Raw genomic sequence first — 27,949 nt, 5'->3', positions numbered from 1 at the left:
GAGGAGGAGGAGGAGGAGGAGTAGTAGTTTGGATGTGATATCCTGCTTTATCACTACCCAAAGGAGTCTCAAAGCGCCTAACATTCTCCTTTCCCTTCCTGCCCCACAACAAACACTCTGTGAGGTGAGTGGGGCTGAGAGACTTCAGAGAAGTGTGACTGGCCCAAGGTCACCCAGCAGCTGCATGTGGAGGAGCAGAGACGCGAACCCGGTTCCCCAGATTACGAGTCTACTGCTCTTAACCGCTACACCACACTGGCTCTCATGATACTATGAAATCCACCCTGAATGGGTGCAAGAGAGCACAGAAGCAGCCCCAAGCCAGGAAGGACGGGCCTCCCTCTGCCTTGGGCCCAATCCCTTGTCCCAGAGAACCTCCCCGGGCAGCAGCAGCAGCAGCAGCAGGAAAGGGGGCAGGAAAAGCCTCTGGCCTCATCCTGACCCCCAGGGACACACAGCGCATCACCTGCGATAAAGGTCGCTGGGGGATGTGCTCTTGCGGGGATGGAAGCAACCAGAGAAATGAAGAGAAGAAGGCGAGGGACTTACTCTGACTTGGGGGAATCTCCGCGCCACGGCCAGAAGCAGAGAAACACTGCTGGCCGCTAGCTCTTGAGCCTCCCCAGTTTCGCCAAGGGCGTATCCTTGGAGGTCCTGCGGGAGGGAAGAGCGTCTCGGTTGGGGCCAGTTGGGGCCAAAGCAGCAGGGCAGGCTCCAGGGCCTGAGCCCCGAGCAAGTTTGGGGGACACTTACACTGAGCAGCTGGAGGAGGGTGCCAGGATTGGGGGCTTCATCAGGAGACTCCCCAGCAGGAGCCGGAAGCACCGCTTCAGTTCCTGTGGGAAAAGAGAGAAAAATAGTTGAGTGCTGGGTTAGATTCTGCATGTGTGAGAAGAAGAAGGAGGAGGAGGAGGAGGAGGAGGAGGGAAGTCCAGACCAAGGATATACCTCTCGGTCCTCCTCCTTTTGTGGGCCCCTAAAAACAGCCTTCAGGGTCCTGTGAATGATGGCGCAGAGCACGTCTCCACTAAACTTTGGCCTCATGATGCTGCAGAGATGTAGGGAAGGGGTTAGATGCTGCCCCCTCCCAGTCTCCCTTGCCCCCTTCTCCCTCCTGCCTGCTCGTCCCCACCCGGAGCTCCCCCTGGAGTTCTGCCCCCCACCCCCCACAACCCCATCCATCCCAGGGACCCCACTCACCTCAGCTGGATGAGGGCCACCAAGTCCAGAGCCAGGCTCAGGGGGTGATCCCTGAAGCGCTCCAGGTGGCCAAAGATGCCCTGGAAGAGAACAGAGGAGGAAGTTCAGCTCTTTCAGGGGGCCTCCAGAGGACGGCTCCGACCCCCAAGGCCGGGCTTGGCTTTCCTGCCCTTGTTGCAGGAATTTATGTATAGGTTGGGGGGGGGGGTTGCCCCACCAGCAGATATCATGTACATGCAGCCCACTACCAAAATCAGCACAATCACTTTTGTGATTTGTCCCCACAAAACACTTCATCACAGTTTCTTCCTATCTACTCAAAGGGTCTCTGCTGCACGATACCAAATGTAAGAATTCACTGATCAATGTGTCTATGTACTGGCTCACAGGGAAAACTTCAGAAATTCATATAGACATGTGAGCTCAGCTACTCAGCAGCCCCTCTGCCTGAGGGATAATTCCTGGCATCCTGATACCTGAGTGCCATTCCAGAAATAACAAACCCAGATGAAGACAAAAGGGTATGATGAACTTGGCTGGGAAACAGGGAAATGTAAAGATCTTTTTTGTTCCACTTGATGGGTGTTTGGTGGAGGGCAAGGGGAACCATGGGGCAGGGTCCAGGATGCCCAGATTACTGCCACCAGACCTCCCCTTTCATGATGTAACCGTGATGTATGAGTGATGTAGTTTTTTTGGGGTGTAACATGGGGATTTGCAGCTAATAAAAGTTTGGGGGCTCTTTTGTTGGGGGCTTCCATCTTGTTGCACCTGGTGGCAGGTGGGAGTCCTGTCTCGACAGTCTTCAATAAAGACCAAGCCTCCTGGCTGCTGTTTTGCTCTGGTATTCCTGGCTGCTGTCCTTGTTTTTTGTCCAAGGGAGCCCTCAGATTTCTCCGTTAACTATGCCCTATGCCGGCAGAGTCCTCCTCTCCGGGGGATGCAAAACCCCTTCCCCAAAGCCTCTCCCTCCCCCTGGGGGTCCCTCACACCACCCATCACTCACCAGAATGGCTTGGGCCATCTCCTGCTTGGAGCACTTCAGGGTTCGGAACCCGCTGAGCTCAGCTGCCTGGCACTCTTGGATCACCCCCAGGAGGTACCGCTGTCCATCCTCCAGCAGCTGAAATACAAAAGTCAGACTGTCAGTCCTTGACGGGTGGGGTGGGGGCTTCTCTGCATCCGAGAGGGCAGAGTGGGGGGCCAAATAGCCCAGGCAATGGGGAGGGGGAGGGCAGGTCTGAGGGATCCACTCCCTGCTCTTGTTTTCTCCAGTACTCGCCCCTGGGACAGGGATGTGGAACCGCAGCAGAACTGCAAAGAGAAGGACATGGGAAGAGGTGAGTCCATCCCTGAGCCCCTGGCAAGGCTATTCCAAGAGTTTTCTCCTGGATTCCAAGTCCTACTAGACGGGTGAGACACCTCAGGCCTTGGGGGGCCAATCCTGGCCTCCTTCCCCCAGAATGTGGCTCCCCAGGGAAGGTGCCCCTCCAGCTGACAACTGCCCCCCAGCCCAGCACCCTGCTTCCTTCATTGGCCCCCACAAAACGGGGTGGTCACTGGGGGAGGGGTTGGGTTTCTAGCCACTGGCCCAGATGGACTTTGGGTCGGATCCAGCAGTCTGACTCTTTGCATCTTGATGTTGACATTTCCATTCCACCTTAAGGAACAGACATGGGAGTGTTACGTGTCACATGTCTGTTTACATTCCAGCACAGCTTGCTGGGAACTTCCATTGTGTGTTGCTTTTGCTGTTCTCTCTGAGACAACAAGTAAGAGAGACGACATGTTTCTTTGCCCTGATTTATGATTAATAAATCTGTAGTTGTAGTATACTTCCACAAGCCTCTCACCTATTCTGGGTGCGCAGTTCGATCTGCTGATAGTGTGCCCTGGTTGAGTAAGCCCAGGTCACTGATTTAGGTCAGAGCAGAGGTGATGGTCTTCGCCACGGGCTGCTGGAAGGAGACAGCCCTCTGCATGCCAACACTTTTGTCTAGCTGCCCCCCCATGCCCATTCCTGCCCTCCTCTGTCCCCCAAAGGAGGGCCACTTGCTCACCTGGCTCCACAGGCTGCTCCGGGGCTTGTTGGGGGGCCACCCTGTTGCAGCGTCTGAACAGGCGCCTTCAGCACCTGATTCTAGAAGAGACGAGCAGAGAGAGCAACTCAGAAGCCAGAAGCCCCAACTGCCTGATTTTCATCTTCCAAAGCAACTACTGTATTCCGAACTTAAAAATGGGAAGCATAATGCTCGTGGTCAACAAAAGAGGTTTAGAGACTCTATCAGGGCCAATCTAAAAACATGTAGTATAAACACCAACGACTGGGAAACACTGGCCTGTGAGAGCTCCGGTTGGAGCCTTTTCCAAAGGTGCCCTGGGCTTTGAAGACATTTGAACTCAGGACGCAAAGGAGAAACGTGCGAAGAGGAAGGCACGCTTGGCAAACCCTCACCGGGATCAACTCTCGCCCGGAAACCTATGTCCCCACTGTGGAAGACAATCTTCCTCAGCTATGAGGGATCACAAAAGAAGAAGCAGCAGCAGAAGGAGAGGAGGAGGAGGAGGAGGAGGAGGAGGAAGAAGAAGTAGTCTTTTGTGTCTTGTTCAAGTTTGCCTAGTTTCTGGTTGTAGCACTTGCCTACTCTTGCGGCGGGAAAAGCTTCAAAGATTCCTGTAAAAGCAATCCAACCTCGGACCGAAACCGTTCCAGTGCTGTTCTGCTCCGAAGGAAGAGGGCTCCTACGTTTTCGCTTTTTAAAGGGAAATTCCCTTATTCCGAATAGGATTCCTCGCAAGAAAAGGGAAAAGTTGACAGCTATGCTTGGGATATGGCTAGGGGCAGCCCCGATCCCCGAAGCAGGAGACCACGTCCACAGCAAGCCTTCCGCCTGGGTGAGAATCCCTGCCATCCTGGTCTCTGAGGGCCAGACGGGTCATCATCTCAAGGACAAGAGTGGACCCAACCTCCATGGACTGGGGACTTGGCCAGGACAAGAGTGGGGACTCACCTGGGCTGGGAAACAGGAACATGTCTCTATTTCCCTTTGATTTAGTCAATGGGTGTAAGGTGGAGGTCAAGGCAGGGACAGGGGCAAACCTGAGACTCAGGTTTCTGCCAGAAAAACCCTCCTAGTTTGTGACACAGATGTGGTGCACATAGGACGTTGTGGGTAAAATGGGCTTCTTTTTGCTTCTTCCATGTGGCCCTTGGAGGTCCTGTTGCAAGAGTTCATTGAATAAAGACCAGAGAGCCAAGACTCTTCAGGGGACCCCAGGACTCCCCCCCCCCCCCCGATGAAGAGAAAGGAAGGAATGCTACTTACAGCCCGCCCATTTCCTCCACGAAAAAGTCCCACCCTCCTCTCTAAAATGCCCACCCAAGCCTAACTCTCACCCCAACCCCCAGCCCCAAGCCTACACCTAACCCTAACTACTCCTCTACAAACAAAAGAAATATATACAAAATAGGCACAGATGTGCACTAAATAAAAACAAAAAACAAAAATAAAAATAGTAAAAGCAGAAAAAAAGTGTTAAAATAAAGGAGTAAAATAATAAATCAATGGATTATTAAAAACACGTGAGGTAAACGGTGGAAGTCTTTTTTAAAAAAACACACTTTATTTAAGGTAGCTAAGGACAAGATGAAATTATACAATTGGATATAAATATAGATGGGAAACGGCTATGTATTGTGAGTACTTATTTACTTTTAAAAATTTTCACCTATGATCTTTTTCTTATACTATTTGTTCTTTCTTTGTTCTTTTTTTCTTTCTTCTGATATCTTATCTTCCATTTCACTGCTTTATTGTGAATAGCATTTTATAGAGGTATAAATAACTGCAAATATGAAAAGAGACCAAATATTCTCTAATTTTTTTCCCTTGGTTAGATGTATTTTCTTTTTCTTTTGTATAGTATTGTTGTGAATATGTATGTTTTCTAATTTGTACTTAATAAAAAATATTATTGTAAAATAATAATAATAAATCAAATCAGAATAAATTAAATCAAATGAATCAAATAAAAGTCATAAATCAAAATCAAAATCAAAATAAGAAACCAGAAAAATAACAACAAACCGAACTCCTCTCCTAATTGCCACCAACTGCCACCAACTGCCACTAACTCCTCTCTCTCTCCTCGCCTCACTGCTAACCCACAATGGCCCCCTGCAAGTGGGTGGCTTTTACGGAAGCAAGAGAGGTCCCAAAGGAGGGCGGGTCCTGGTCACCGTGGCAACCCCCCACCTGGACCTGGGCCCACCTGGCCCCTCCCCAGAGGGGAGGCTCCTCTCTCAGCTGGGCTGCATCTCCTTTCGCCTCCTTCTTCCCCAAGGGAGACCATCCCCACATCCTTCCAGGCAGGCTAGGGGTCTCCATAGCGCAGGACTGGACCATCGGCTGGGCATGCAGGTCTCCAAGATGGCGGCGCGTGCAGCTGAGAGTTCCTTGGAGGGGAGTCAGGGTTTGTTAGGACAAATTATTTATTTAAAAATGGGGGGTATCAGAGTTTTTAGGGGGCTAACCAGGTTGGGATAGATGGGATAGCAGGCTTGTTGGTTTTTGAATGTCTCATGTAGGTTTTTCAATTTCATTGTTCTGCATGGGACAATGACAATAAAGATTATCGTATCGTAAGTGTGTGTGTCTCAGCAAACTCCAAAGAGCCTTCTGGGGCTCATGATTCTGAGCCTTCCTTTCAAGCAGCTCAGAGAAGGAGCTTCCTCACAGCCTTCTCCAAGACCACTGAGCTGGAGGTAGAAGATAATCACACACAGCTGTAGAGCAACATAGCCGCTGCTGTGTGTGTCAATCTTCAGAGTCACACCATGGACCCCCAGCAACAAGCTGCGATTTGCGGAGCACAATGTGGGCACCTCTGGCATGCACTAACTGTCCAGGATTTCAGAAGGGTGTGGTGTGTGTGTGTTTGTCTCCCAGCTCTCTGTCTAGATACTGTGGGTTCCTTTGGGAGGGGTATAAATTAGAGAAATAACCTGTGCTCTGCCAACCATCCATAGCCCTTCACCGTTAAGGCGGAAATGTCCTGGAAGGTGTGCAGAGGGTGACCAAGGGTCTGGAAACCAGGCCTGATGAGGAACCGTTGAGACAGTTGGGGGTGCTTAGGCTAGAGAACAGATGACTGAGGGGAGATGGGGTAGCCACCTTCTAAGGCCTCAAGGGCTGTCACGTGGAAGAGGGAGCACAATCGATTGGTATAAGGGGCAACCTCTAAAAGTCCAGGCGGCTAGAAATGTGATGTTCAGAACTGAAGTCCCAAGAAGGGCTGAACTGCTGCTGAGCAGAGAGGAAGGCTCTCAGCACAAGGTGTGAGGACAGTCTCCTCTATCACTTGCCTATTCTTCAGGCGTTCCTTTACGCCACTTGAGAAGAGGGGGGCTTATGTATTTCCCCACACCTCTGCTCTACCTTGGGTGCCTCCCCCCCCATCTCCCGCTAGCAAACACAAGCGGAAACCCAAGGTGGGTGGGGGAAATATAGCTCCTAAAGGTGCAATGCAGAGCAGAGAAGCTGCGAGTGGGGGAAAGTATTGTGTACCACCACACGTTCTCATCACCCTCTCCCAAAACCTTTTCTATCATTCTGGCAAATCAAACGCCGCTGGGTTTGCACGCAGTAAAGGTAAAGGGACCCCTGACCACTAGGTCCAGTCGTGGCCGACTCTGGGGTTGCAGCACTCATCTCGCTTTATTGGCAGAGGGAGCCGGCGTCCAGCTTCCGGGTCAGGTGGCCAGCATGCCTAAGCCGCTTCTGGCGAACCAGAGCAGCACACGGAAACACCGTTTACCTTCCCGCCAGAGCAGTACCTATTTATCTACTTGCACTTTGATGTGCTTTTGAACTGCTAGGTTGGCAGAAGCAGGGACTGAGCAACGGGAGCTCACCCCGTCGCAGGGATTCGAACCGCCGACCTTCTGATCGGCAAGCCCTAGGCTCTGTGGTTTAACCCACAGCGCAGTAGTTTAGGCCTTTAACTGGACTGTGAGACTTAAATGAAAAGCCTTTGCTTTTGAAAAGCAGAACTCCAAAAGTGGGTTTGTGAAGCGCACTTCTCTCTCTGCCTTTTGGGAAGGTAATTAGTTCAGAAAGCTGGTGCAACAAATTACCTTCCCGAAAGGCAGAGAGAGAAACAGTGCACTTCACAAACCCACTTTTGGAGTTCTGCTCGGAGTATTGGCTTCAAGGATATCCCGGGCACCTGGTCTTTTGTTTTGCTTTTTAACGGCAAACAGAGAGAAGAGAATTGAAACACAAGGCAAACTGAAAAGTACGTTCAGGTACCAAAGGAGGACGGTCAGACTTTTATTTCCAGCAATAAATTTGGTCTAAGTACATAGCAGCAAAACTAGTCCCTGCTGGGAGAGGCTTCAGGACAAAGAAAGAAAGCAACAACTCGGCATCGCCTTTCCCTGCCGCTGAAGCCAGGCGGGGGGGCCCAGCCTCCACCCCAGAAGCATTACAGTAAAAATACAGCTAGAACCAAGACAGCAATTCTTTGCATGCATCAGGCCCAGAGAGTCACGTTGAAGCAGCCAAACACGACTGCCCCTGGGAGGGGGGCTCTCCTTCCTCAGAGGCTGGACGGCCATCTGCCCTGGAGCTGAGATTCATGAGATTCCTGCATAGCAGGAGGTAGGAGGTGGTGGCCCTCAGGATTCCTTCCAGCTCTGCGACCCTATAAAATGACCTGCGTTAAAGAAGAAGAAAAAACAAGGGAGGCGGCAACGAGGAAACAAGACGTGTGAGTCAAGAGCGACGGACGAAAGTTTGGCAAGGAAGATGCCCTGGAGAAGCCCCCCCCCCCACGGGAAGGAGGCCTTCCCTGATTGTCAAGCCTGCAGCCATGGGCTGCAAAACCTGGAGAATGCGTGTGTGCGTCAGAGTTAGTCAACGGGGACCTTTGTAGCATACAGGTCAGGAGGAAGGGTTGTGCCCACCACCTGCACACCAAGTCATAAAGAGCAGCCACCAAAGGAGGACCAGAAGAAAGTCTGCTTTCTTGCTGCAAAACTGAACAGCAACCCTGAGTTTCTTTAGCTGGGAAAAACCACAGTGGACCTGGAACACAGTCAAGGTCGCCTCCAGTTGCTTGCGACTCCACGCTGGCGTGGATTTCAAGCCAGGGAAGTCTGGACGTCTTCAACGGCTGGGCCGGGCATTCCTGAAGTCACCTCAACTTCTTCCATCTCTTCCTTTTTCACCCAGAGAAAGGGGAGGTCTCCTACATTCCGGACGTTGAGGGGCTTCTTCTCTGGCCCCTCCCCACCCTGCAGCTCGCAACACTTAGTCCAGATGTTGACAATCATCTTGAGGGTGGAGGTGCGCTCCTCCAGCTCCTCCCCCTCGCTCTGCAGCAAGAGGTTCCCAAGTTCCTTGCTGAGAGACTGGATCTTCTCCCCCCGCTCCCCTGAGGCCGCCCCCACTGCCCCCAGCGGGCCTGCGGAGGGCTCTGTAAACTCGAGAAGGTTCTCCCCCAAGACGGAAAGGTGCTGGTATTCCTTCTGCCAGCGCTTGCCCACCATGGCTTCCCCCACCACCTCCCGGTTGGCCAGCAGCATGGACATGATGTGTCGGCAGGGCAGCTGATAGCGGCAGTGGAAGTAGCAGCTGCAGCTCTTGCCGTCCCGGCTGACCTGGTGGGTCTCCTCCAGCAGCTGCACCGTGGTCTTGAACCTGGCGCAGCTCAGGAGCTGGACCGACTTCTGCACCACGTCCCACTCGTTCAGACACAGCTGGTAGGCAACGTCCGTGCAGCTGTCCTGCAGGGCCGACAGCATGGTGGCAAGAGGCTTGGCTGGGCTGTATTTGGTGAACTGCTTCGGAGGCTCCTCTGCTGCCTTCCCGGGCAACGGCTGCTGCTGCTGCGAGGCGGTACTGGAGCTGCGTCTCACAGCGGGCCGGGCCAGGACTTTCAGCTCCTGCATGAGGCCGCTGCGGCTGTCCTCCGCCAGGCCCTGGGTCAGGTTCTCCAGGCCTTTGGTGTTGAAGCTGTCGGCGTACTCCACGAAGCGAAGGATGCTGGTCTCCAGCGACGGCTGGTTGCCGAAGAGCTGGGACAGCTTTTGAGCGACGAGGTCCAAGCTGTCGATGTAGGTGCTGCAGGAATGAAGGCCCTTTTTGGCGTGCATGTACCAGAGCATCTCGCAGGAGAACCAGTTAGTCCGCAGGTACTTGTACAAGTCCTGGTCCACCACGTGCCTCACCTGCTGGGACAACGCGTCCAGGTTCGAGGTGGAGGTGGAGAAGACGGCGTCCTTCAGGGCCAGCTTGAAGTTGTACTTGAAGGAGAAAGACGCGTGGGACTCCTTCAGCTTCTTCTCCAGGAGCCGCACAGTGTGGTAGACGGAGAGGAGGACCTGTGCCGAAGGGAAGAGCTCCTGCAAACTGGCCCGGTGGAGGAAGGACATGTCCATGAAGACCACCTTGACCTTCTGCCACTCGGGGTTGAACTCCTTGAACACGGAGAACATCTTCCGCGTGTTCTCCTGCGTGTCCTCCTTCAAGATGGCAAGGTGGACCAACTTCCCCACCCTCTCCTTGCTCTCCACGAGGAAAGCGTACAGGATGTGGCCCTTCTTGCTCTGGACCCGGTGCAGCAGAAGGCTCTCGGGGAACTTGACGAAGAGGCTCCTCATCTTGCTGGTCTGGAAGTTCAGCCTCTCCAGGTCCTGGTCGCTGCCAACGCTGATGGAGGCCAAGGAGCCCATGTCCACCCGCAGAAAGTTTTTCATCACTTCGGCGACTTGGAGGAAAGCAGAGCTGGAGGAGCCATCTTCCCCCGCCTGAGGAGGAACCTCGGCTTCCTTGCGAGGGGAAGGCGGGAGCAGCGGAGGCTCGTCAGAGTCCACTTCGACCTCCACGCTCACGTCGCTGTCCCTTTCACAGGCTTCTACCTCCGCTGGCTCCTCCCTGCGCAGCTTAGCTGGGGGGCTGCCATGAGCTTTGGGGGGGCCAGGCAGCTTTGTTGCCATCCTGGTCCCAGGCGGGGCATTGGAGCTGACCAAGGAAGCCTTGGGCTCTGTGTGGACGTGGCTGCCATTCAGCTCACTGATCACCAGCCGGTCGATTTCCTCGTTGTATTGCAGGACGAAATACGCCGGACACAGGCTGGCCTGCTGCCTCCTCTTCTTGCCGGAGTCTCTCGACCGGGAGCAGCCAAACTTCACCTGCATAAACCTGGTGAATGGAAGAGGAAAGGGGACGTCAAGAGGGTCATTGCCCCGGCAGCCCAACTAATGGGATTAATCAGGAGAATCAGTGAGATAAGGCCACATTACCCTGAGATTATCATTCTAGGATTATTGTAGGTCAGGGGTGTCAAACTCAAATTCATCGGGGGCCGCATCAGCAGTTTGGTCACCCTCAAAGGGCCGGCTGTATCAGTAGGACTATCTGTAGGACCTCGGCCCCTAGGAGTTTGCTCCTATGCTGGGGGCTGATGGCAGCTGGAGTCCCACAACAATCTGGGGGTGAGCCATCCCCCTCAGGGGGGCTTGTTTCCGAATGGACGCGTGTGAGGTGATGCCGTGACGTGTCTCGGTCACGTGAACTGTCTCGCGTGAGCCCGTTTCTCACGGTTAACGGCCACAACTGCCATGGAGCCCAAACCAGATATGTTGTTGTTGTTGTGCAGGGTGGGAGGGGAGAACTGTCAAATCCTTCAATAGGCCTCCACGTGCATCAACAGTCTACAATGCAACTTTAAAAAAATTAAGTCACCTGCGCAGGCAACACCATGACGGAGCAAGAACTCTGCTGCTAGTCCATAAATCTCTCTCTCTCTCTGACTAGCACCCGCTTCCCCAAACGATTCAACTAAATCTCTAATTCGGGATTACGTAATGCTCCCGTTTGCGCATGCTCTTTTTTTTGAGAGAAATGGTCATAGCGTCTGCGCATGCGCCTCACGCCTGCTCGCGTTCAGCCCTCCCCTGCTGGGGAGCTGGAGGACCTTCCCAGAATGCCCCTGGGTGGCGGCAGGGACCGATCTTGCTTTGGGTCTCGCTGGCAAGACAGCGCTGCGCGCCTGCGAGCCCCGTCATACTTAAATCCCCACCTACCGACCTTCTGCGTAGAGAACTGATTGGGTAGTGCCGCCGTGCGGCGTTTTCCCTCTCTCTCTCTATGGGCTACACGGGCCACATGATCAGGTCTGGCAGGCCGGATTCGGCCCGCGGGCCTTGTGTTTGACACCCGTGTTGTAGGTGATTAGCGGTAGAATAAACCTGCTGGACCATCAGACCAACCCCTCATAACCGCAGCAGAAGTCCCACCAGAAGGTATCTTCGATGCGGGAATTCTAAAAACTCCTTACGTGACGTCCTCGCGGATGTTGGTCCCGTTCTTGCGGTTGTGGAAGCGGATGGAGACGCAGCTCCGCAAGCCGTACTGGAGCCGGTTCTCCTTCTTGTAGGTGCTGAAGCACTCCCGGAAGTCCTCGTAGTTCTTGAAGCAGGAGCCCAGCTCCATGGCTGCCCAGGGCAAAGGCTCAGGGTGCTACCCAGAGGAACGATGGAGGCGCATCCCTGCCCTCAGGATAACTGGGGTTGGGGGGTTGGGGAGAAGGGCCCCCCCCTGAGACCCCTATGCTGCCCCCCCCGAGGCCCCCTTCCCAACCCACCCAAAGGGAACAATGGTTTCGAAGGAGGAGGGGTTAACCCCTTCCTGCCTGGAGGCTCCCCAAACCCACCCAAAGGGAATAAGGATTTCTCTCTTTTTCCTGTGGGGAGAGGGAAAATAATAGGTTTTTTGGGGGGCTTAACCCCTTCCTGCCTGGCCTCCCTCTGCCGTGAGCGTGCGGCCCGTTAACCCTTCCCGCGCCAGAGCCCCTCTCCCTCGGCTCTCCCCTCCTCCGCTCTCCCGGCCCCGCTCCGCCCCGCTCTCTCTCCCCCTCCGGCTCCTTCCCTCCCCGGCCGCCCGGCAGAAGGAGACCCGCTCGGCCCGCCGGCATCCCACCGGGGACGGAGCCCGCCCCTCGCCCGAGACCCACCAATCAGGGGCCGCGCCGCAGGATGGGCAGCCGCTCGGCCAACGGGAAGGCCACGAGACCAGGGACCGGCGAGCGGATTGGCCAATCGCGAGGCAGGACCCGCCTCCGGAGAGGGAGCTTCCGCTTTCCGGACGCCGTGTCAGGAAGCGAGTGGGCGGGGCGACCGCCTGCCACAACCCCCCCCCGCAGCCAATGGGAGAGAGCGAGGCAGAGAGCGCGTCCGGGTTCGACCGCCCGGACTTCCGGCGGCCTCCTGTCAGGTGACGGTTCAAGATGGCGTCGCCTGCGGACCCCGGCCGGCCTGAGGCTCCCGAGCGGAAGGCGAAGGGCGAGGCGGGCGGGGAGGAGGCCTCGCAGGGGGGCGACCTGCGCAGCGTCCTGGTCACCAGCGTCCTCAGCCTGGAGCAGCTGGACTTGGACCTCTTTCGGTCAGCGGGGGCGGAGGAGGGCGGCCGGGAAGCGGGGAGGGAGTCGCGCAGGCCGGGCCCTTCGTCTTGGGGGGTGTGGACCTAGAATCTCGGAATTGTAGGGGTGGAAGGGACCCCCAGGGTCAATAATAATAATAAGTTATTTATACCCCCAGCCACTCTGGGCGGTTTCCAGCAGGAGATTAAAAAGACATTACAACATCACTCATTAAAAGCTTCCCTAAACAGGACCGCCTCAGATGTTTTCTAAAAGTCAGGTAGTTGTTTATCTCTTTGACATCTAGTGGGAGGGCGTTCCATAGAGCGGGTGCCACCACCGAGAAGGCCCTCTGCCTGGTTCCCTGTAGCTTTGCTTCTCACAATGAGGGAACCGCCAGAAGGCCCTTGGCACTGGACCTCAGCGTCCGGGCAGAATGATGGGTGTGGAGACGCTCCTTCAGGTATACTGGACCGAGGCCGTTTATAATAATTATTATTTATACCCTGCCCATCAGGCTGGGTTTCCCCAGCCACGCTGGGCGGCTCCCAACCGAATATTAAAAACACAATACAGCATTAAACATAAACAACTTCCCTAAACAGAGCTCTCCAAGGAAGGAGAGTCCACCACCTTCCCAAGGGAGATCCTGCCGCTGCCAAGCAGTTCTTACTGTCGGAAAGTTTTTCCTGAGGTTTATTCAGAATCTCCTTTCATGCAATTTGAATCAATCGGTTGCTCCCCTGCAGAAAGCAAGTTAGCTCCATCTTCCATGGGACGGCCCTTCAGATGGTTGAAGATGGCTATTGTATTGAGACCTCAATTTTCTCTTTTCCATGTTTCTGGAAGGTTTCTTCCCATCTTGCAGCACCAAATGGCACCGAAGCTCTTATGTTTTTGGTTGTTTGATTAAAAAAAAAGCCTCCCTTTAAATTTTTGTCTGTAATGAGGATCATAAGACAGCTGCTTATCAGTGCTTCTGTCTGTGGGGGTCTCTGTGAGAACAGGACAGTGAGCTAGATGGGCCTTCTTGATCCAGCAGCCAGGCTGTACTTTTATTTCCACAGCATAGGCAACAAAGGCAACAGTGTAATCAAAGTCTTGTCGATGGATTCATATCTCTCTTGCAAACAAATGAAACAAAAATGGCCACCTCACACAAAGTGGCAAAGCCCAAGTATGCCTCTTTGACGGGTGACAACTTGAGTGAGTGGCTTTGCCCTTTGAAAGACAGGCCCTTGGTCTGGAATAACACAAGAAACAAAATGGGCTCTCTTGCTTCCCTGTCTTTTCTGAAAACAAGCCAAGCTTCATGCTGGGAATTGCTTTTGGGAGAAATTCAAATGTCCTGGACCCTGACCCCAGATAGTTGTGAGAGTGGGCTGCAAGGTTCTGATTTGCAATGCAGAGAACAAGAACTATGTGTGCCTGACTTGACTCCACACTATCCACCTTGTCCCCACAAGCCACCCTATAGTATGCTAAAATAAACAAAAAACAGGAATCAGGGCAGACAGAAAGGTACCATCTTTTGGGGAATAACCTCACTTTGTTGCCTTTCTCCTAGTGGGAGGCACTACTGGGTGCCAGTCACAAGGCGACTCTTCGGTGGGCAGATAGTGGGCCAGGCCTTGGTGGCAGCTGCAAAGGCTGTGAGTGAAGATGTACAAGTCCATTCGTTGCATTGCTACTTCGTGAGAGCAGGTAATAACAGGTTAGGGAAAGGAGGGGGTGGGAAGGGTGGAGTTCCTGAGCAGCGTTTTATAAGCAGACCCTGGTAAGCTGCAGAACTGGCAGTAGAAGGTGATGACTCACACAACCACACCCAAAGTGTTACCAGTGGGCAGGTAAAGATCCAAAGGAAGCTCACAGGCAAGGTGTGATGGATGGAGATGGCCATTTGTGGCTACTGGACCTCCACATCTCGTCACCCAAGGGAGGCTGTTTCCGGTCACACAGATTCCACTGCTGGAGTAGATGGGCCACTGGCATGATCCAGCAGGCTCGTCTTACGTTCTTACTCTCTCTCTCCTTTCAGTATCCCCCCAAAACCAGTAAATACAATTACTCATTGTAGCTGTGATTCCCATTAATTCCTCAGTGCAGCATCTAAGTACTACCTACTTTTTTTTGCCTTAAGCCTGCTGCTTTTAGTGGATGATGGTTTGTGTGTTGTTGGCCACTGGGGGGTGCTCCTGCTTCTCCTTCCAGGCCCAGACAGGCCACATCTTAGCAGCCAGAGTGTCCCAGGAAGCAGAAACAGCAGCTGTACGGGTGGTGGCATCAGACCCAGTTCATCACCACTTTTGGTCTGACTGGGACTGAAAACAACAGAGGGAGGAAATTCTGCACTTTGTCCCCTCGCACTTCAGAAGTTGCTGCTGCTCCCACCAGCCCAGCCGTGCCCACCCACGTTTGACTGTCATACTGTTATTCCGGGGCACAGCCCAGAAGCTGCCTGAGCGCTGCTCTTGATCTCTGGCATGGGGGAAAAAAGGAGATAGAGAAGAAACCAAGAGAGCGAGTGCTTGCTCGCATAGCAGCCATAATGCTCCCATCGCTCTCCCTTTCTGGGGCGGCAGGTGAGCTGACCCAAGGCCCTTCCTGCTTCCAGGGGACCCCACGGTGCCGGTTCTGTACCAGGTGGAGCGCACTCGCACAGGGAAGAGCTTCTCGGTGCGGTCGGTCAAGGCAATCCAGCATGGGAAGCCCATCCTCATTTGCCAGGCCTCCTTCCAGCAGGACCAGCCCAGCCCCGTCAAGCACCAGTTCCACATGCCGGACGTGCCCCTTCCAGAGGAACTGCTGACCCAGGAAGAGCTCATCCAGAAGTACCTGCAGTGAGTGGCGCGGGGTCCCCACCTCTCTTCCAGAAGACCGTCCGCTTGGCCATATACAGAGAGAAGCTTCCTGAGGCAGAAGTTACCAGCCTTGCCCTTGGCTCCTGCCTGGCCCAGGGAGCCAGCTGTGATGTGGGGAAAGTGTGTCCTCCAGGAGGGCAATGGGCTTTCCTGGAGCAGCTGCACTGAACTCAGCTCTGCGTTTGCTCGTAGTTCGGCTCCAGCAAACTTGGGTTGGCCAGGCTAGTCTGTGGAACCCCTTCCCACAAGAGGGAGTGGTGGCCACCAACTTGGGTGGCCTTGAAAGGGGATCAGGAAGTGAGGGCTCTCAATGGCGACTAGCCAGGATGGAAACTGCAGGAGGGGAGAGGGCTCTGCCTCTAGCCCACGACAGCTTCTACCCAGTGCTATTTTTCTGGTGCCAGAGTTCACCGTGAACACCTCCCTTGTTGTCTTGTAAGAAGGCTCCAGTGAGTTCTGGTGGAAAAAAGCCCTGCTTCTACCAGTGTTGGTTGGTATGCCTGGCTGAGTAAGTGAGAATGAGGCCCAACATTTTCCTCCAGACCCGCCCCCCCCCCTTGTCCCCATTTTCCTCCAGACCCTCCCAGTGGTGTTGGGGCTGCAGCTCCATCCCTGGACATTTCCCAGGCTGCCTGGGACCCGTGGGCAAAGGCTTCCTGCTCGCCTGCAATGGTGCCCCCCTTCTGCCCCCAGCCAGCTCACTGCTCGTGTCTGCTCTTTTTTCAAAGGGACCCAAACCTTCTGGACAGATACAGGCAAGGGCTCAACAAGATGCTGGCCCAAGAAGTTCCCATCGAGATTAAGCCAGTGAACCCCCCAGACTTCTTCCACCGGAGACCGCAGGAGCCCAAGCAGCTCTTGTGGGTGAGAGCCAGGGGCCACATAGGTAAGCTCTTTGGTACCTGCCCCACCCCCATTAGCATCCAGGGATTGGTCTGAGGCCCAGAAAAGTCCTCTAAATCAAGTATCCGTGTGAATCTGCATCCTTTCGCTTGAATCAGTATTCAATTTATTTCTTTTACAGAGCAAAAAACCCAAACACACATTTTGGGGTAAGGGAGGAGAATTATGGGGTGGGGAGGGATGTGTGGAACACGCAGGCTCCTGCCCTGGAACTCTAGAGCTTTGTCTCTGGAGAGATTGCTGCACAACGCTGAGGCCTAGGAACTTGCTTTGGGAGATCATTTGGGTCTTTCACGTTTACCTAGTGCTGCGCCGCCACCTCTCCAGCTCGTACAGGGGCACCCAGCACCCCTATCACCCCCTCAGCAGGCTCTCTGCTACCCACCCCCTGCGCCTTGCTCTCTGCTCCAGCCAGCGATGTCTGTTTTGCAGGTGAATGTGACATGAAGCTGCATTGCTGTGTGGCCGCCTACATCTCGGACTACGCCTTCCTGCAGACGGCCCTCTTCCCCCACCAGCACTACAGGGTCAGCTTCATGGTCTCCCTGGACCACTCCATGTGGTTCCACGCCCCCTTCAGAGCCGACCACTGGATGCTGTACGAGTGCGAGAGCCCCTGGGCAGGTAGGTGCCAGGCAGGGAGCGTGGGGGGGGGGGCTGTGCGGGGAAGAGACGCCTGAGGGCTGTTCTGCGTCACAGCAGACAGTCCTCAGCCACCGCCCTCCTCCTCCTCTCTCTGACACGCAGGGGGGTCCCGGGGCCTGGTGCACGGGCGCCTGTGGCGCAGGGACGGCGTCTTGGCTGCCAGCTGCGCCCAGGAAGGCGTCATCCGCGTGAAGGAGCAGCCCTCCAGCAGCAAGCTGTAGCGAGGAAGAGAGCGGTCCTGCTCAGAGGCGCGGCCCCCGTGGACTTGGGCAGGCCCTGCAGGCCTCGTGCTGGAACGGCAGCAGAGGGAAGCCAGCTGGTCTGGGCGGCTTTTGCACAGAGACCCACAAACAGAAGCACTGACAAGCATCCTTTTTATTGGGTGAAGGGAGGTACAAGACTGGCCCTTGGCTTTCCCTGTCGCTAATAAAGGGGCAGCAGCCCCTCCCTCCAAGGCTCTGGTCTCCTGAGGCTGCAAGGGAGGGAGGGAGGGACCTGGTTTCCACCCGATTTCCCTTTGACGCCCTGCCCCATTGCAAGAGGCAGAAGCAGGCAGCCCCTCTTCCCTGGGAACCACTCTAAAAGCTTCCCTTTTTCAGCCTGGGGGCTGGAACCTCAGCTCCCCTCTCCCCAGTAGGCTGGGACCCCAACTAGCAGCAACAGCACCACCACCCACCTCTGGAGACGCCCAGGCTTCCACTTGGGGGGAGGAGCTGTGCCCCTCTGCCTACCGTAACAGCTATTAGTGTCAGACAAACACAGCAGGCGGATGCTGCTATCCCTTTCCTCCTAGAGGCATTCAAGTATTACAAAGAAGTCCCTTTCAGAAGCCAGGGAGGCATCTAATTCCTCTACGGAGCCCCAAATAAACAGCCCTGGCGGCTGTTCCTCGCGGAAGCACGGTGGTCCTCGGGAGGGACGAGTTCACTGTGCCCTAAAACAACGGTCCGGTTTCTGCCTGGGCTGCTCCCCTCCCAGGATCCAAAGTGAAGCCAGCCGGCCTCCTCAGGGCAGGGGCTGTTTGATGAGCAGTTCCTTCAGGGTGGGTGGGTGCATCTCTGCCCCGCCGGCCTCCTGCAGTCGCTGCAGCCGGGCCTCTGCCTGGCGCTTGTCCCTGCCCAGCACCCAGGAGAGGCGGATGTGGGCCTGCAGGAAGGGGGCCAGCAGCGGGTGACTGTCCTGCGCCTCCAGGAGACACAGGGCCCGTTCGCAGGCCGCGTGCGCCTCCCCAGCCTGGCCCAGCTCCTGGTGGCAGACGGCCAGGCCGGCCAGCGTCAGCAGGAAGTGGCCCGAGCGGCAGGCGCCCAGCCTCTCCTGCAGCTGGTGGGCGTTGGCCCAGGTGGCCAGGGCCTCTGGGTACCTCCCGGAGCATGTCAGGCTCTGCGCCGCCTGCAGGTCACGCAGGAAGAAGAACTCCAGGTAGTCGGCCGAGCGCCGGATCTCTGGCAGCGAGTGCAGGTGGGACAGGAACTGCTCAAAGGCGCGGCTGCGCTTGGCGATGGTCTCGGCCGCAAAGTTTCGCCGCAGCCGCTTCCGGGGGAAGGAGACGCCCGCCATGTCGCCGCAGAAGCGCTGGCGCAGGTGGCGGTTTAGCCGCTCAAAGTCAGAGTAGCGGCGGGAGATACAGGCGGGCGCTTTGTCGAACTGCCCCGCGCGGATCAAGTAGATGGTGTAGAGCTGTGGGGTGGGACAGGGAGGGGGCAGCGGTGAGAGGGGCTGCCCAGAAAGGGACAGAATCCAGTAACCCCCTCCCCACCCCGCAGCAAGACAAACAGGGAGGCTTCCCGCTGCGTGACCCTACCTCCCCCCTTCCGCAGACAGATCCCCAAGCAGCAAGGGAAGGGCTGGGAAAGCCAGGCAGGTGAAGCGGAGGCAGCCATGGGGAAGTTACCTGAGGCTCTTCTGCCCAGACCGTAGCAGCACAAGGAAAAAGAGAAAATAGTCAGGGCCAGGCACCCTACAAGACATCGCCCCCCCCCCCAATAAGGCATGGCGGGTGCGAGAAGAGGCAACTCCAGTCTTCCTTAGAATAATAATAATAATATTTACAGTATACCCCGCCCATCTGGCTGGGTTTCCCCAGCCACTCTGGGCGGCTCCCAGGAGAATATTAAAAACACATCAAACATTAAAAACTCCCCTAAACAATGCTGCCTTCAGATGTCTTCTAAAAGTCAGATACAGTCATACCTCGGGATGAAAACGCTTCAGCTTAAATATTTTTGGGTTGCGCTCCACAGCGACCCAGAAGTAACAGACCCAGAAGTAACCTTTTCTCCAGGTTGTAGAGTTGGAACTGCCTGAGGCGGGGGGGACGGACCCCAATGGGCATTTGGCTGGCTTAAGGCCAGGAGAGGCAGCTTCTCTCTACAATATCCCTCCCTCTAGATGTTGGGCCCTTCTCCCGTCTTGTTTTTGCTGCTCCTCTAATCCCAGGTACTTTCCCAGGCTGGGGGGGGGTGTTTCCTTCCTTTCCCCCCACCGCCATCTCACTCACCACGTACTTGGAGTTCCGCTCGCTGACCACGTTGGCGCTGGTGACCTCGAACAGGAGGCGCTGGGGCACGAAGCTGCCCCGCGATTTCCTCCAGAGCTCCTGCAGCTGCCGGGTGAGCAGGTTGCTGCCCCTGCGCTCCGTTGGGGGGCTGTGCTCTGCAGCGGGGGGGGGGGAGAAAAGGAAGAAAGCAGATGTCAAGCTCGGGGGGGGGGGGTCCCTGCTTCCTGGTGGGCAAGAGCTCGAGCTGAAGATTTGATGACTCCTGTTACTGGCATGGAGAAGAGCTGGGACCAAACACAGAAGAAGAACTTGCAGGATCAGGCCATCTTCTTCTCCCAGTGGCCAACCAGATGCCCGTTTTAGGAAACCCACAGGCAGAATCTGAGCACGAGCCACACGCTCCACTCCTGGGATTCAGAAGCAATTCTTTCTCCCTGAATTTGTCTAGTCCACTTTTAAAGCCCCCCGAGTTCTAGTGAAGAAGAAGAGTTTGGATTTGATATCCTGCTTTATCACTACCAGAAGGAGTCTCAAAGTGGCTCACAATCTCCTTTCCTTCCTCCCCCACAACAAACACTCTGTGATGTGAGTGGGGCTGAGAGACTTCAGAGAAGTGTGACTGGCCCAAGGTCACCCAGCAGCTGCATGTGGAGGAGCGGAGACACGAACCCGGTTCCCCAGATTACGAGACTACCGCTGTTAACCACTACACCACACTAGTGTTCTGAGAGAGGAAGGCAAAGACTTCTCTATCCGATTTCCCTGCTCTGCCTCACTTCCACCATGTGACCTCTTGCTCGCCTTCTCTCTAAAAAGCCCCTTCATAGGGGAGTCCCTCCATCCCCTGGATCTTCTTGGCTGCCCTCCTCTGAACCGTTTCCAGCTCTACAGCATCCTTTTGGGGGCGAGGCGACCAAAACCGTACACAGTGTTCCGTAGCGTCGCACCTGTGAGTGATCTTCCTGCCAGTGTGCTAGTCGCTTCTGAAGGGGCTGAACATTGGCTGGCATAATAAATAATAGTGGAGAGGGCCCCTTGGCTCCTTCCCATTTCGGGTGCAGGCAGTTCCCTTAACTGTAAGCCCCTGCCCAATGTGCTCTCCTATGCACCTGCACACTGACCATGTGCCCGCAAACCACCCTCCCTGCTGCCAGCTCCAGGGCCCTACCAGCATCCTCTGTGTCTTCGCCCAGCAGGTCTGGCTCTGGGGGTTGCCCTTGCCCAGCCACGCCAATGTCCTCGTCGTCCTCTTCCTCTCCCTCCTCCTCCTCATCGTTGCTGGTGAAACTCAGCGTCCCGCTGAGCCGCGTGGAGAGGCCCTCAGTGTCATCCTCCAGCTCGGAGCTTTCTGGGAACTCTTCCGCTTCCGAGCTGCAGCCTGCCAGGCCGTCCCGCTCGCCCTCTCCGGTCAGGGCATGCCGCAGGCGGTGCAGGATGCGGGAGGCCATGGAGATGCCGGGGGGGGGGGGAGCCCTGCAGGGAAGAAGAGGCAGTTGGGTCACTCTCAGCAGGCCTCCCCCCCCCACGCCATGGGGCTGGGGTTTCCCCAGCGGAGCCTAGTTTCTCTGCTTCCCTCTTTAGCACTTCCTTATATATATTATTGGCTTCTCAACGCACACAGAAAAGTGAAAATGTAACAAAAAGAAAACAGAGATTTAAGCCCATAAAGCGTCACACCCCAAAAGGACAAAGTACAAAGACCCAGCGCAGCTTCAAAGGGGGGTAGTAAAAGTATGGACTCGTACAAAGATTCCCTTTGCAAATAATAAAGATTCATAAAAATAAAAGTATTCTCTGCCTGTGAGTTCCATCATTATTGAGTATGAAGGTTCTACATAGTCCTAAATGAGCCAGACAGATGCCTGTTCTGATGGCACGGAGCTTCCACATGCTGCAATACCTCTGTAAGAAGTAAGACCATGCCATACATTTCACAAACGGTGATCCAAACTCCGCCTTTTAGATACTCAAGAAGGGCCGTTTGCCAAACTCTTGAATACCAGCAATCCAAACTATTAAGATTAAAGGTCTTCCCAGCCTGCTGTTAAGAGATGCGAAGTAAGTACTTTTCGACTCCCGTTCTGTTTCCACATGCAGGCTCCAAAGCGCCAGGTGGAAAGATGGGAGTAATAATTTGTTTCGTTATCCAAGAGAACTTGGCAAACACCTCTTTCCAAAATTCAGCCACGTTTGAGCAGCCCCACCACATGTGCTTCTAGGTACCAACTACATGGCTTCTCCTCCAACACAGTGAAGATGTACCTGGATGCACAAAGGAGAGAAATTGTGGAGTAAGGCACCAGCCGTGGACTAACTTCAGAGACAGTTCTCCAGGTTGGACTGACCTGTATGAAGTCTTGGCCCACAGGCCATTCTGTGGCACTTCCTTTGTGACCCACCTCAGTCCTCTTGCTCTATGGGCCTGTGGTGGGGAGCTAAGGAAGGGACCCTAACAGATTCCTCAAGCTGCTCCCACAAAGCTTAAGAGACACCCCTTATGCAGAAAAAGAGCGCAAAATCTCAAAATAAACATTTTTGTCTTGGGACAAAATTTAGTTCAATTGATTCAACAAAACTGATGAACTTGATCCAGGGAGATCAGCTTTTCAAAGTCTGAGAGAGATTAAGAGTCTTAGGTTCCACACGGAGTAACGGTTGTTCAGTAAATTCTTAATGTGGTGGGTGGCCTCAATGACGGGATCGCAGGTTCCCAATGTCTGGTTTCAAGTCTCTTAGCAGGCAGGCATCTTAAATCACCACCTCCGGTGCCGGCTCCCTCGCCTCTTGGCACCCCCAGCGGGCAGTATTCTCCACTTTGGGAGCCAGTGACCTATGGGAAACGGCTGAGTGAGTCACCTGGAGGTTTGCTGGGCTGCGGTGTCACCTGTCAGCAGGTGACAAGCAGCTCCACTTGTTTCTGCCGTTAAGCCAGGGAGGCGATAGAAGTTCAGAACAAGAAGTTTCTGGAGCTGTTTGGGGATGGATTTGGGTGGGGAAACCCACTGATGTGGGTGCACTGATCTGGATGGAGTTGTGCAACCTGTCTTACATGGGAGTTGCATGGGGGGGGGTTTACACGGTTTAGGGGTGGTCCTGGATTTGGTACTCTCAGGGCAGGAATCGGTGGCCAGGGATGCTTCTGGAGAAAACAGGACTCTCTGTGATACCTGCTCTGTCTGCATCCAGGCTGGGTGACTCTAAGACAGACTTCCGGCATGTGGGATCTGCTCCGTGGTTTTGCTGAAACTCCACAATCCACCAACCAGAGCCAGCTGCAAAAAGGTCTCTGGGGGAATGGATCCCGTTAGCTACTCTTCTCCATAAACCATGCACTGGAATTGTCTGCGCAGAGAATTGCCAATCTTGCACCTGATCAGGGATTTGGAATGCAAAACTCTCAAGACAAGGTAGCCAGTTGGCATCCATATTTTACGGGAAAGAAACACGGGGTGAAAAGTGAACAGCCCTCATATAGTTTTTACTTGCTATGCTTATATTATTAGAAGTCAGTTAATCCCTCAAAGGTCCACAAGCAGATCCTGATTTACCTTGTGCCCACTCCGGACACTGCGATGTCCACTCTGCCTTGGAAGACAGTTTGGAAACACCAACATCACAGATTCATCAGATCTCAGAATTGCAGAGCTGGAAGGGACCCCCAAGGGTCATCTAGTCCAATGTGGGAATATGGCAGCGAAAGTGCTTGTTGGGGCCTCGCGCCACATCAATTCACTACAGTTACACGGGCTGCCTCCTTCACTTTGGGACCCAATTTAGGCTTCTAAAGCCCTAAACTCTTTTAGGGCGAGGCTCCTGTGGCCCTGCAGATGTTCTTTGGGCTCCCGCTCCCATCAAGCCCAGCCAACATCTGGAGGGCTGCAGCTTGCCCTGTCCCACCCTGTGCCCCCTACAAGACTGCCTGGGCTTTTGCATTCGGCCAAGGAGGCCTGCCTGTAGGATAAAGAAAGCTGCCAGATGTGAGGGTCAGGGTCTGGGGGGGGGTGTGGCAGCAGCTGCCCTGCACTTAATGGTGCTCTTGCGCAACCCTCCCCGCCGGCCTTGTTTTGGAAGTTTTTGACAAGAATATGCAAACCATTTTCATTTCAGTCTGCTCTGCATTAACTGCTGCTTTATTAATAATGGCTGTTCATGGTGCTCCATTTTAAGGGGGTGTGACATGGTCTTAACTGGACAATAGCTTAATTTTTAATATTTTGTGACCATTGTGTTTCTCATGGTGCCTTGTGCACTATTTTGGAGGGGCAACTGTGCCCTAAAAAGTGGTTTCGAAAGCCCATAATAATTAGAGCCAATGCAGTGTGCCAGTTAGGGTTTTGGACTAGGACTTGGGAGAGCCCAGGGCTCAAAGCCCAATACAGGCATGCAGCTCACCTTGGTGGCCAGTCGCTGCCTCCCATCCTGACGCGCCTCACCGGGTTGTTGCAGGGATTAAACAGGGAAGAGGGGAGGACCACGCACCCCCCCCCCCTTGAGCTCCTTGGAGATATAAATGCAACGCAACAAAATGAAACAAGATGAGGAATCCTTGCTTTGTGGGGCTTTTCTATATTTTCTATATATATATATTCTCATTATAGTTTCTGTTTGACAATTTAAAATACTCATTTTTAGGATATCAATGACTTCTTCTCTTTCCATGTACAAGTAGGTAGCCGTGTTGGTCTGCCGTAGTCGAAACAAAATAAAAAAAATTCTTCCAGCAGCACCTTAGAGCAGTGTTTCCCAAACGTTTTTGGGCAACGGCACACCTGTTTACCGGAAAAAAATCTCGCGGCACACCACCATTAAAGCCCCGCCCCGTGACGTCAGCGCGCAGCGTCACGCCGGGAGGGACGCACAAAAGTGAACGTTTTTTCCCTTCCCCTTGCCGGGGTGGGAGGAGGCAGCAGAGCGAGGGACTGAGGGACGGCGGCAGCTGAGGCGGCGGCGGCTGTTGTGGTGGTGGCGGCGATAGCGGGCGGAGGAGGAGCCGTCGCCGGGAGTTGCTGCTGCTGCTGTTGCTGCTGCTGCCCGGACATGCCGGCCTCCTCCTCCGCTGTCTCGCGCTCCTCCCTTTTGCGCGCGCTGCCCCGCCGCTCGGCACCACCACCGCGGAGCCGCCCCCGGCTCGACGCGGATCCTCGCCGCCGCCGCCTCTCGCCGCCCGACTCGCCCGCCTCCCTCCCACGGCACACCAGCCGGTGTCTCACGGCACACTAGTGTGCCGCGGAACACCGGTTGGGAAACACTGCCTTAGAGACCAACTAAGTTTGTTATTGGTGTGAGCTTTCGTGTGCATGCAAAGTGTATCTGAAGAAGTGTGCATGCACACGAAAGCTCATACCGATAACAAACTTAGTTGGTCTCTAAGGTGCTACTGGAAGGAATTTTTTTATTTTGTTTCTCTTTCCACAGTTCATTTTACATATCATAAATCCCTGCGTTTTTACAAAAACTAAAGCATTCAGTATGATTGCATCCATCAAAACTTATTGACACTGTTTAATTTCTCTTAATGCTGCTAACACAGTTGTGGGTTTTTTCTGCCCTTTGTTTTGAAAGCCAGAGAGAGGGTCTCTCTGCAGAGGGTACTGGATATAGAAGGAAGGGAGAGAGCTAGCCTGAGGCATTCTGCCTGGCATGGGAGAAGACCCGCCCCATGCACACCCAGCGAGGAACAGCAAAACAAGACTGGCACTCAGCGCCCTCCCGTCCCCAGAGGTTTCCTGGTTCTTGTCCCAAGGGAGCAGCTGGAAGCTGAGCACCCACAGGGGCAACCTGGGGCCTCGACGTGATGCCAAGGTACCTCAGCCCCAGGGCACGCACAGGTGAGGCAAGGCACGCCCGGCTCTTCCAGCTCATCATCATATTTTCTGCATGCTGCCTTTCCATGGTTAAAACAACGCTCAAGGCGGCTGACAAGATTTACATAATTGCCAACGTAACAAATGTCATAAACAGTAAATAAAACACATGAAAGCCCAGCCCATCTTGCTCTGGGGCGGCAGGTGCCAGGGCGGGCCTTGCCCTCCCCCCCCCAGGGGCAGGAGGGTGGGTGGGGGGCGCAAACTACCCCCCGCCCCACTTTCTTTGGCAGGTATTGCCAAAGGCACAGGGGCGCAGCCCTGCCCTGGAAACCCTCCGCCCCAGAAAGCGCGTAGGGTCAGTCGGCAGGGGGCACTCTGCACATGCTCCGGGGCCCCTTTCGCGCAGCCCCACCCATCGCAGGCCCGGGCCGCGGCCCCGTCCGGGAAAAAGGTCCGGGCGCTCGGCGGGCGAGGACTCCGGAGGGCGCGCGCGGCGAAGAAGATTGCGCGCAAAAGGATGCGCGCTCTGCACATGCCCGGAGGAAGCGCGCTTGCAGCTCGCCCTGCCGCGGATTCAGCCCGGCTGGGGGGGGGAGCAGGCTGGGGGACCCCCGTCCGGTCCCCCCCCGGCTCTTGGCGAGCGGGCAGTTCCCCGGGGGCTGCTCACCTGGAGGCAAAGGCGGCTGGGGGCGCCGGCGTCTCCGTCCTCCTCCTCCTCCTCCTCCTCCTGCGATGGCCGCTCGGGCTGCGGCTCCTCCTCCTCCTCCTCCAGCCGCCGCCTCCCGGCTCTCCGTGGCCGGCCTCTCCCTCGGCTCCCCCCGCGCGCCGGGAAGGAAGCGCCGCCCCCGCCGCCGCCCGCGCCCGGGAGCCGGAGAGGCGTGCGCCCCGGCGGGGGGCTCCCTTTCCCGATGCGCCCCTTGGAGACGGCGCGGAGAAATCACAGACGCGCCCTGAGATTTGGGGAGGGCGCAGCGCGAAGGCAACAAAGGAATTCCGCGGCACGGAGCCGCAGGGCTGGAAGCGCGGGCGACGATTCCCCGGGTGCCCCCAGCACCCACCAAAATCCCCACCAAGGGGCCGGGCACCCACAGATTTCAGTGCCAGGGCCGTGCGCGCCGCCTGGCACCCAAGACCCCGGGGCCAAGCGGGCGCTGCTGATGGGAAGGAGGGACCCCCGGGGCTCGAGATGCGTTTGCTCACCTTCCGTGACTTACCTGCCTTTTCTCCCCAAGATCAGTCACTCTCTGGTGACGCCTGGAAAATAGAAGCAGAAGCTTCCTTATGGCAGGAGGGCAGGAAGCTGGGGGGCCGGACCGTCATCGACAAAAACCTACGCAGCAAGAAATGGGTTTTTCGAAGTGCCCTAAACCTTGCATTGTTTTTCTCTAAATTTATTTATCTTATTGCATTTATATGTCATCTCCAAGGAGCTCCAGGAGGGTCTCCCCCTCCTCGATGAATCCTCACCTGCCCTGTGAAGGAGGTTAGGCTGAAAGGGAGGGACTGATGAGCCCTGATGAGCTATTATTATTATTATTATTATTTAGTATTTATACCCTGTTCATCTGGCTGGGTTTCCCCAGCCACTCTGGGCGGCTTCCAGCAAAATAATTAAATACAATGATTCATCAAATATTAAAAGCTTCATGGCCAGGTGGAGGCTCAAACCCTGGTCTCCCAGGTCTTAGTCTGACGCTCTAACCACTACACCGCGCTGCCTCACCACACTTCAACAGGGTACCTCCCTTTCTCCTGTGTACACCAGTGAGCCTCTATAAATAATATTGTGCTTGGAGAATAGTTTTTCTCTTCCCGGCACTGGAACTCGTGGCCACCCAATGAAGCTGTCCATTGGAAGATTCAGGACAGAGAAAAGAAAGTGATTGTTCACACAGCTCCTAGTTAACCCATGGAACTCCAATAGGAGGTCTTGATGGCCCACTTGATGGCTTAAAAGAGAAGTGGACAAATTCACAGAGGACGATAAGGCTCCCTAGTGGCTACTAGCTAGGGGAGCTCTTTTCTCCCTTCCCTTTCAGTTGTCATGTGCATTTAAATATAAAAAATAAGGTCTTATATATATATACTAAATGTTCATAAATGTACCAAGCAAACACGTACATAAATATATAAACCACATGTCTGAAACAGCACAGGAAAACAGCCATGAAGCCATTTTGGCTCCCAAACTGACCGAATGTTTTCTCTACAAAGTCAAAGGAAAATGGACAATCCTCCCCATTGTCTTTTCCTTCACAAATCCTGTCTTAAGGGTATGTCTGTAACCTGACTCAGGAACTAAAAGTATTTATCATTACAAAAGACTGGCCAGGCTCCCCAGGGTATCCAAGCAAGTAAGCATTAACAGGTAACCTGCCAGACAGGAGATAAACAAGGTGCTCAGATTTCTGCTTTAGCCTGCCTTTTCTGTGATGTAGGTATGATGTTTCTGGGGGTGGTCTTGGACTCCAGGGCGGGCAATTTAAAATGTCTATATAAGGCCTTGCGTGCCATTGTTCTGGGTTCCTTCTCCCTCCTGTGTGTGGTGAGTGAGGACCCTGTTGCAACAGATCAATAAAGATCAGGCTTACTAGCTGCTTTGCTTCTCCATA

General features: G+C 54.7%; 5 protein-coding genes across 5 annotated transcripts in view; 1 reads left to right on the top strand and 4 right to left on the bottom strand.

Annotated features, from left to right (window-relative positions):
- Positions 1-27,949, bottom strand: part of PCIF1 (phosphorylated CTD interacting factor 1) — a 144,664-nt gene that overhangs the window by 94,005 nt on the left and 22,710 nt on the right. The gene's annotated exons all lie outside the window — the stretch shown is intronic.
- On the bottom strand, positions 262-3,594 carry LOC309534735 (uncharacterized protein; the record flags this gene model as incomplete). The annotated part of the gene is made up of 6 exons (XM_082227039.1): positions 262-654; positions 754-836; positions 949-1,048; positions 1,201-1,280; positions 2,207-2,514; positions 3,540-3,594. 6 exons carry the CDS (start codon positions 3,592-3,594, stop codon positions 606-608), a joined length of 675 nt encoding a protein of 224 aa, XP_082083165.1. The 3' UTR covers positions 262-605.
- ZSWIM3 (zinc finger SWIM-type containing 3) lies at positions 7,499-11,792 on the bottom strand. The gene is made up of 2 exons (XM_082225999.1): positions 11,545-11,792; positions 7,499-10,406 (listed from the first exon to the last, which is right to left on the bottom strand). The coding sequence occupies exons 1-2, from the start codon at positions 11,697-11,699 to the stop codon at positions 8,345-8,347; spliced, it is 2,217 nt and encodes a 738-aa protein (XP_082082125.1). The 5' UTR covers positions 11,700-11,792; the 3' UTR covers positions 7,499-8,344.
- ACOT8 (acyl-CoA thioesterase 8) lies at positions 12,472-17,488 on the top strand. Its single transcript, XM_082226410.1, has 6 exons — positions 12,472-12,647; positions 14,192-14,328; positions 15,239-15,464; positions 16,214-16,371; positions 16,821-17,012; positions 17,136-17,488. The coding sequence occupies exons 1-6, from the start codon at positions 12,493-12,495 to the stop codon at positions 17,252-17,254; spliced, it is 987 nt and encodes a 328-aa protein (XP_082082536.1). The 5' UTR covers positions 12,472-12,492; the 3' UTR covers positions 17,255-17,488.
- On the bottom strand, positions 17,394-24,040 carry SNX21 (sorting nexin family member 21). The gene is made up of 4 exons (XM_082226341.1): positions 23,923-24,040; positions 20,699-21,003; positions 19,531-19,685; positions 17,394-18,710 (listed from the first exon to the last, which is right to left on the bottom strand). The coding sequence occupies exons 1-4, from the start codon at positions 23,946-23,948 to the stop codon at positions 18,039-18,041; spliced, it is 1,158 nt and encodes a 385-aa protein (XP_082082467.1). The 5' UTR covers positions 23,949-24,040; the 3' UTR covers positions 17,394-18,038.

The sequence above is a fragment of the Podarcis vaucheri genome (assembly GCF_965113315.1).
Source record: "Podarcis vaucheri genome assembly, chromosome: 6".
NCBI classification, from domain to species: domain Eukaryota; kingdom Metazoa; phylum Chordata; class Lepidosauria; order Squamata; family Lacertidae; genus Podarcis; species Podarcis vaucheri.
The sequence above is the reverse complement of the archived record's forward strand: the minus strand, read 5'-3'. Positions and strand labels throughout refer to the sequence as shown.

Bases quoted from the DNA above. Each gene is read 5' to 3' on its own strand.
- ACOT8 (XM_082226410.1), top strand. From the start codon at position 12,493: ATGGCGTCGCCTGCGGACCCCGGCCGGCCTGAGGCTCCCGAGCGGAAG. The intron at 14,329-15,238 runs GTAATAACAGGT...TCCTGCTTCCAG, and splicing joins TTGCTACTTCGTGAGAGCAG to GGGACCCCACGGTGCCGGTT. The intron at 15,465-16,213 runs GTGAGTGGCGCG...CTTTTTTCAAAG, and splicing joins CTCATCCAGAAGTACCTGCA to GGACCCAAACCTTCTGGACA.
- ZSWIM3 (XM_082225999.1), bottom strand. From the start codon at position 11,699: ATGGAGCTGGGCTCCTGCTTCAAGAACTACGAGGACTTCCGGGAGTGC. The intron at 10,407-11,544 runs GTAAGGAGTTTT...TCCATTCACCAG, and splicing joins AACATCCGCGAGGACGTCAC to GTTTATGCAGGTGAAGTTTG.
- SNX21 (XM_082226341.1), bottom strand. From the start codon at position 23,948: ATGGGAGGCAGCGACTGGCCACCAAG. The intron at 21,004-23,922 runs GTGAGCTGCATG...TCTTCCCTGCAG, and splicing joins GGCAGCGACTGGCCACCAAG to GGCTCCCCCCCCCCCCGGCA. The intron at 18,711-19,530 runs GTGAGTGAGATG...CCCACCCCACAG, and splicing joins AGCGGAACTCCAAGTACGTG to CTCTACACCATCTACTTGAT.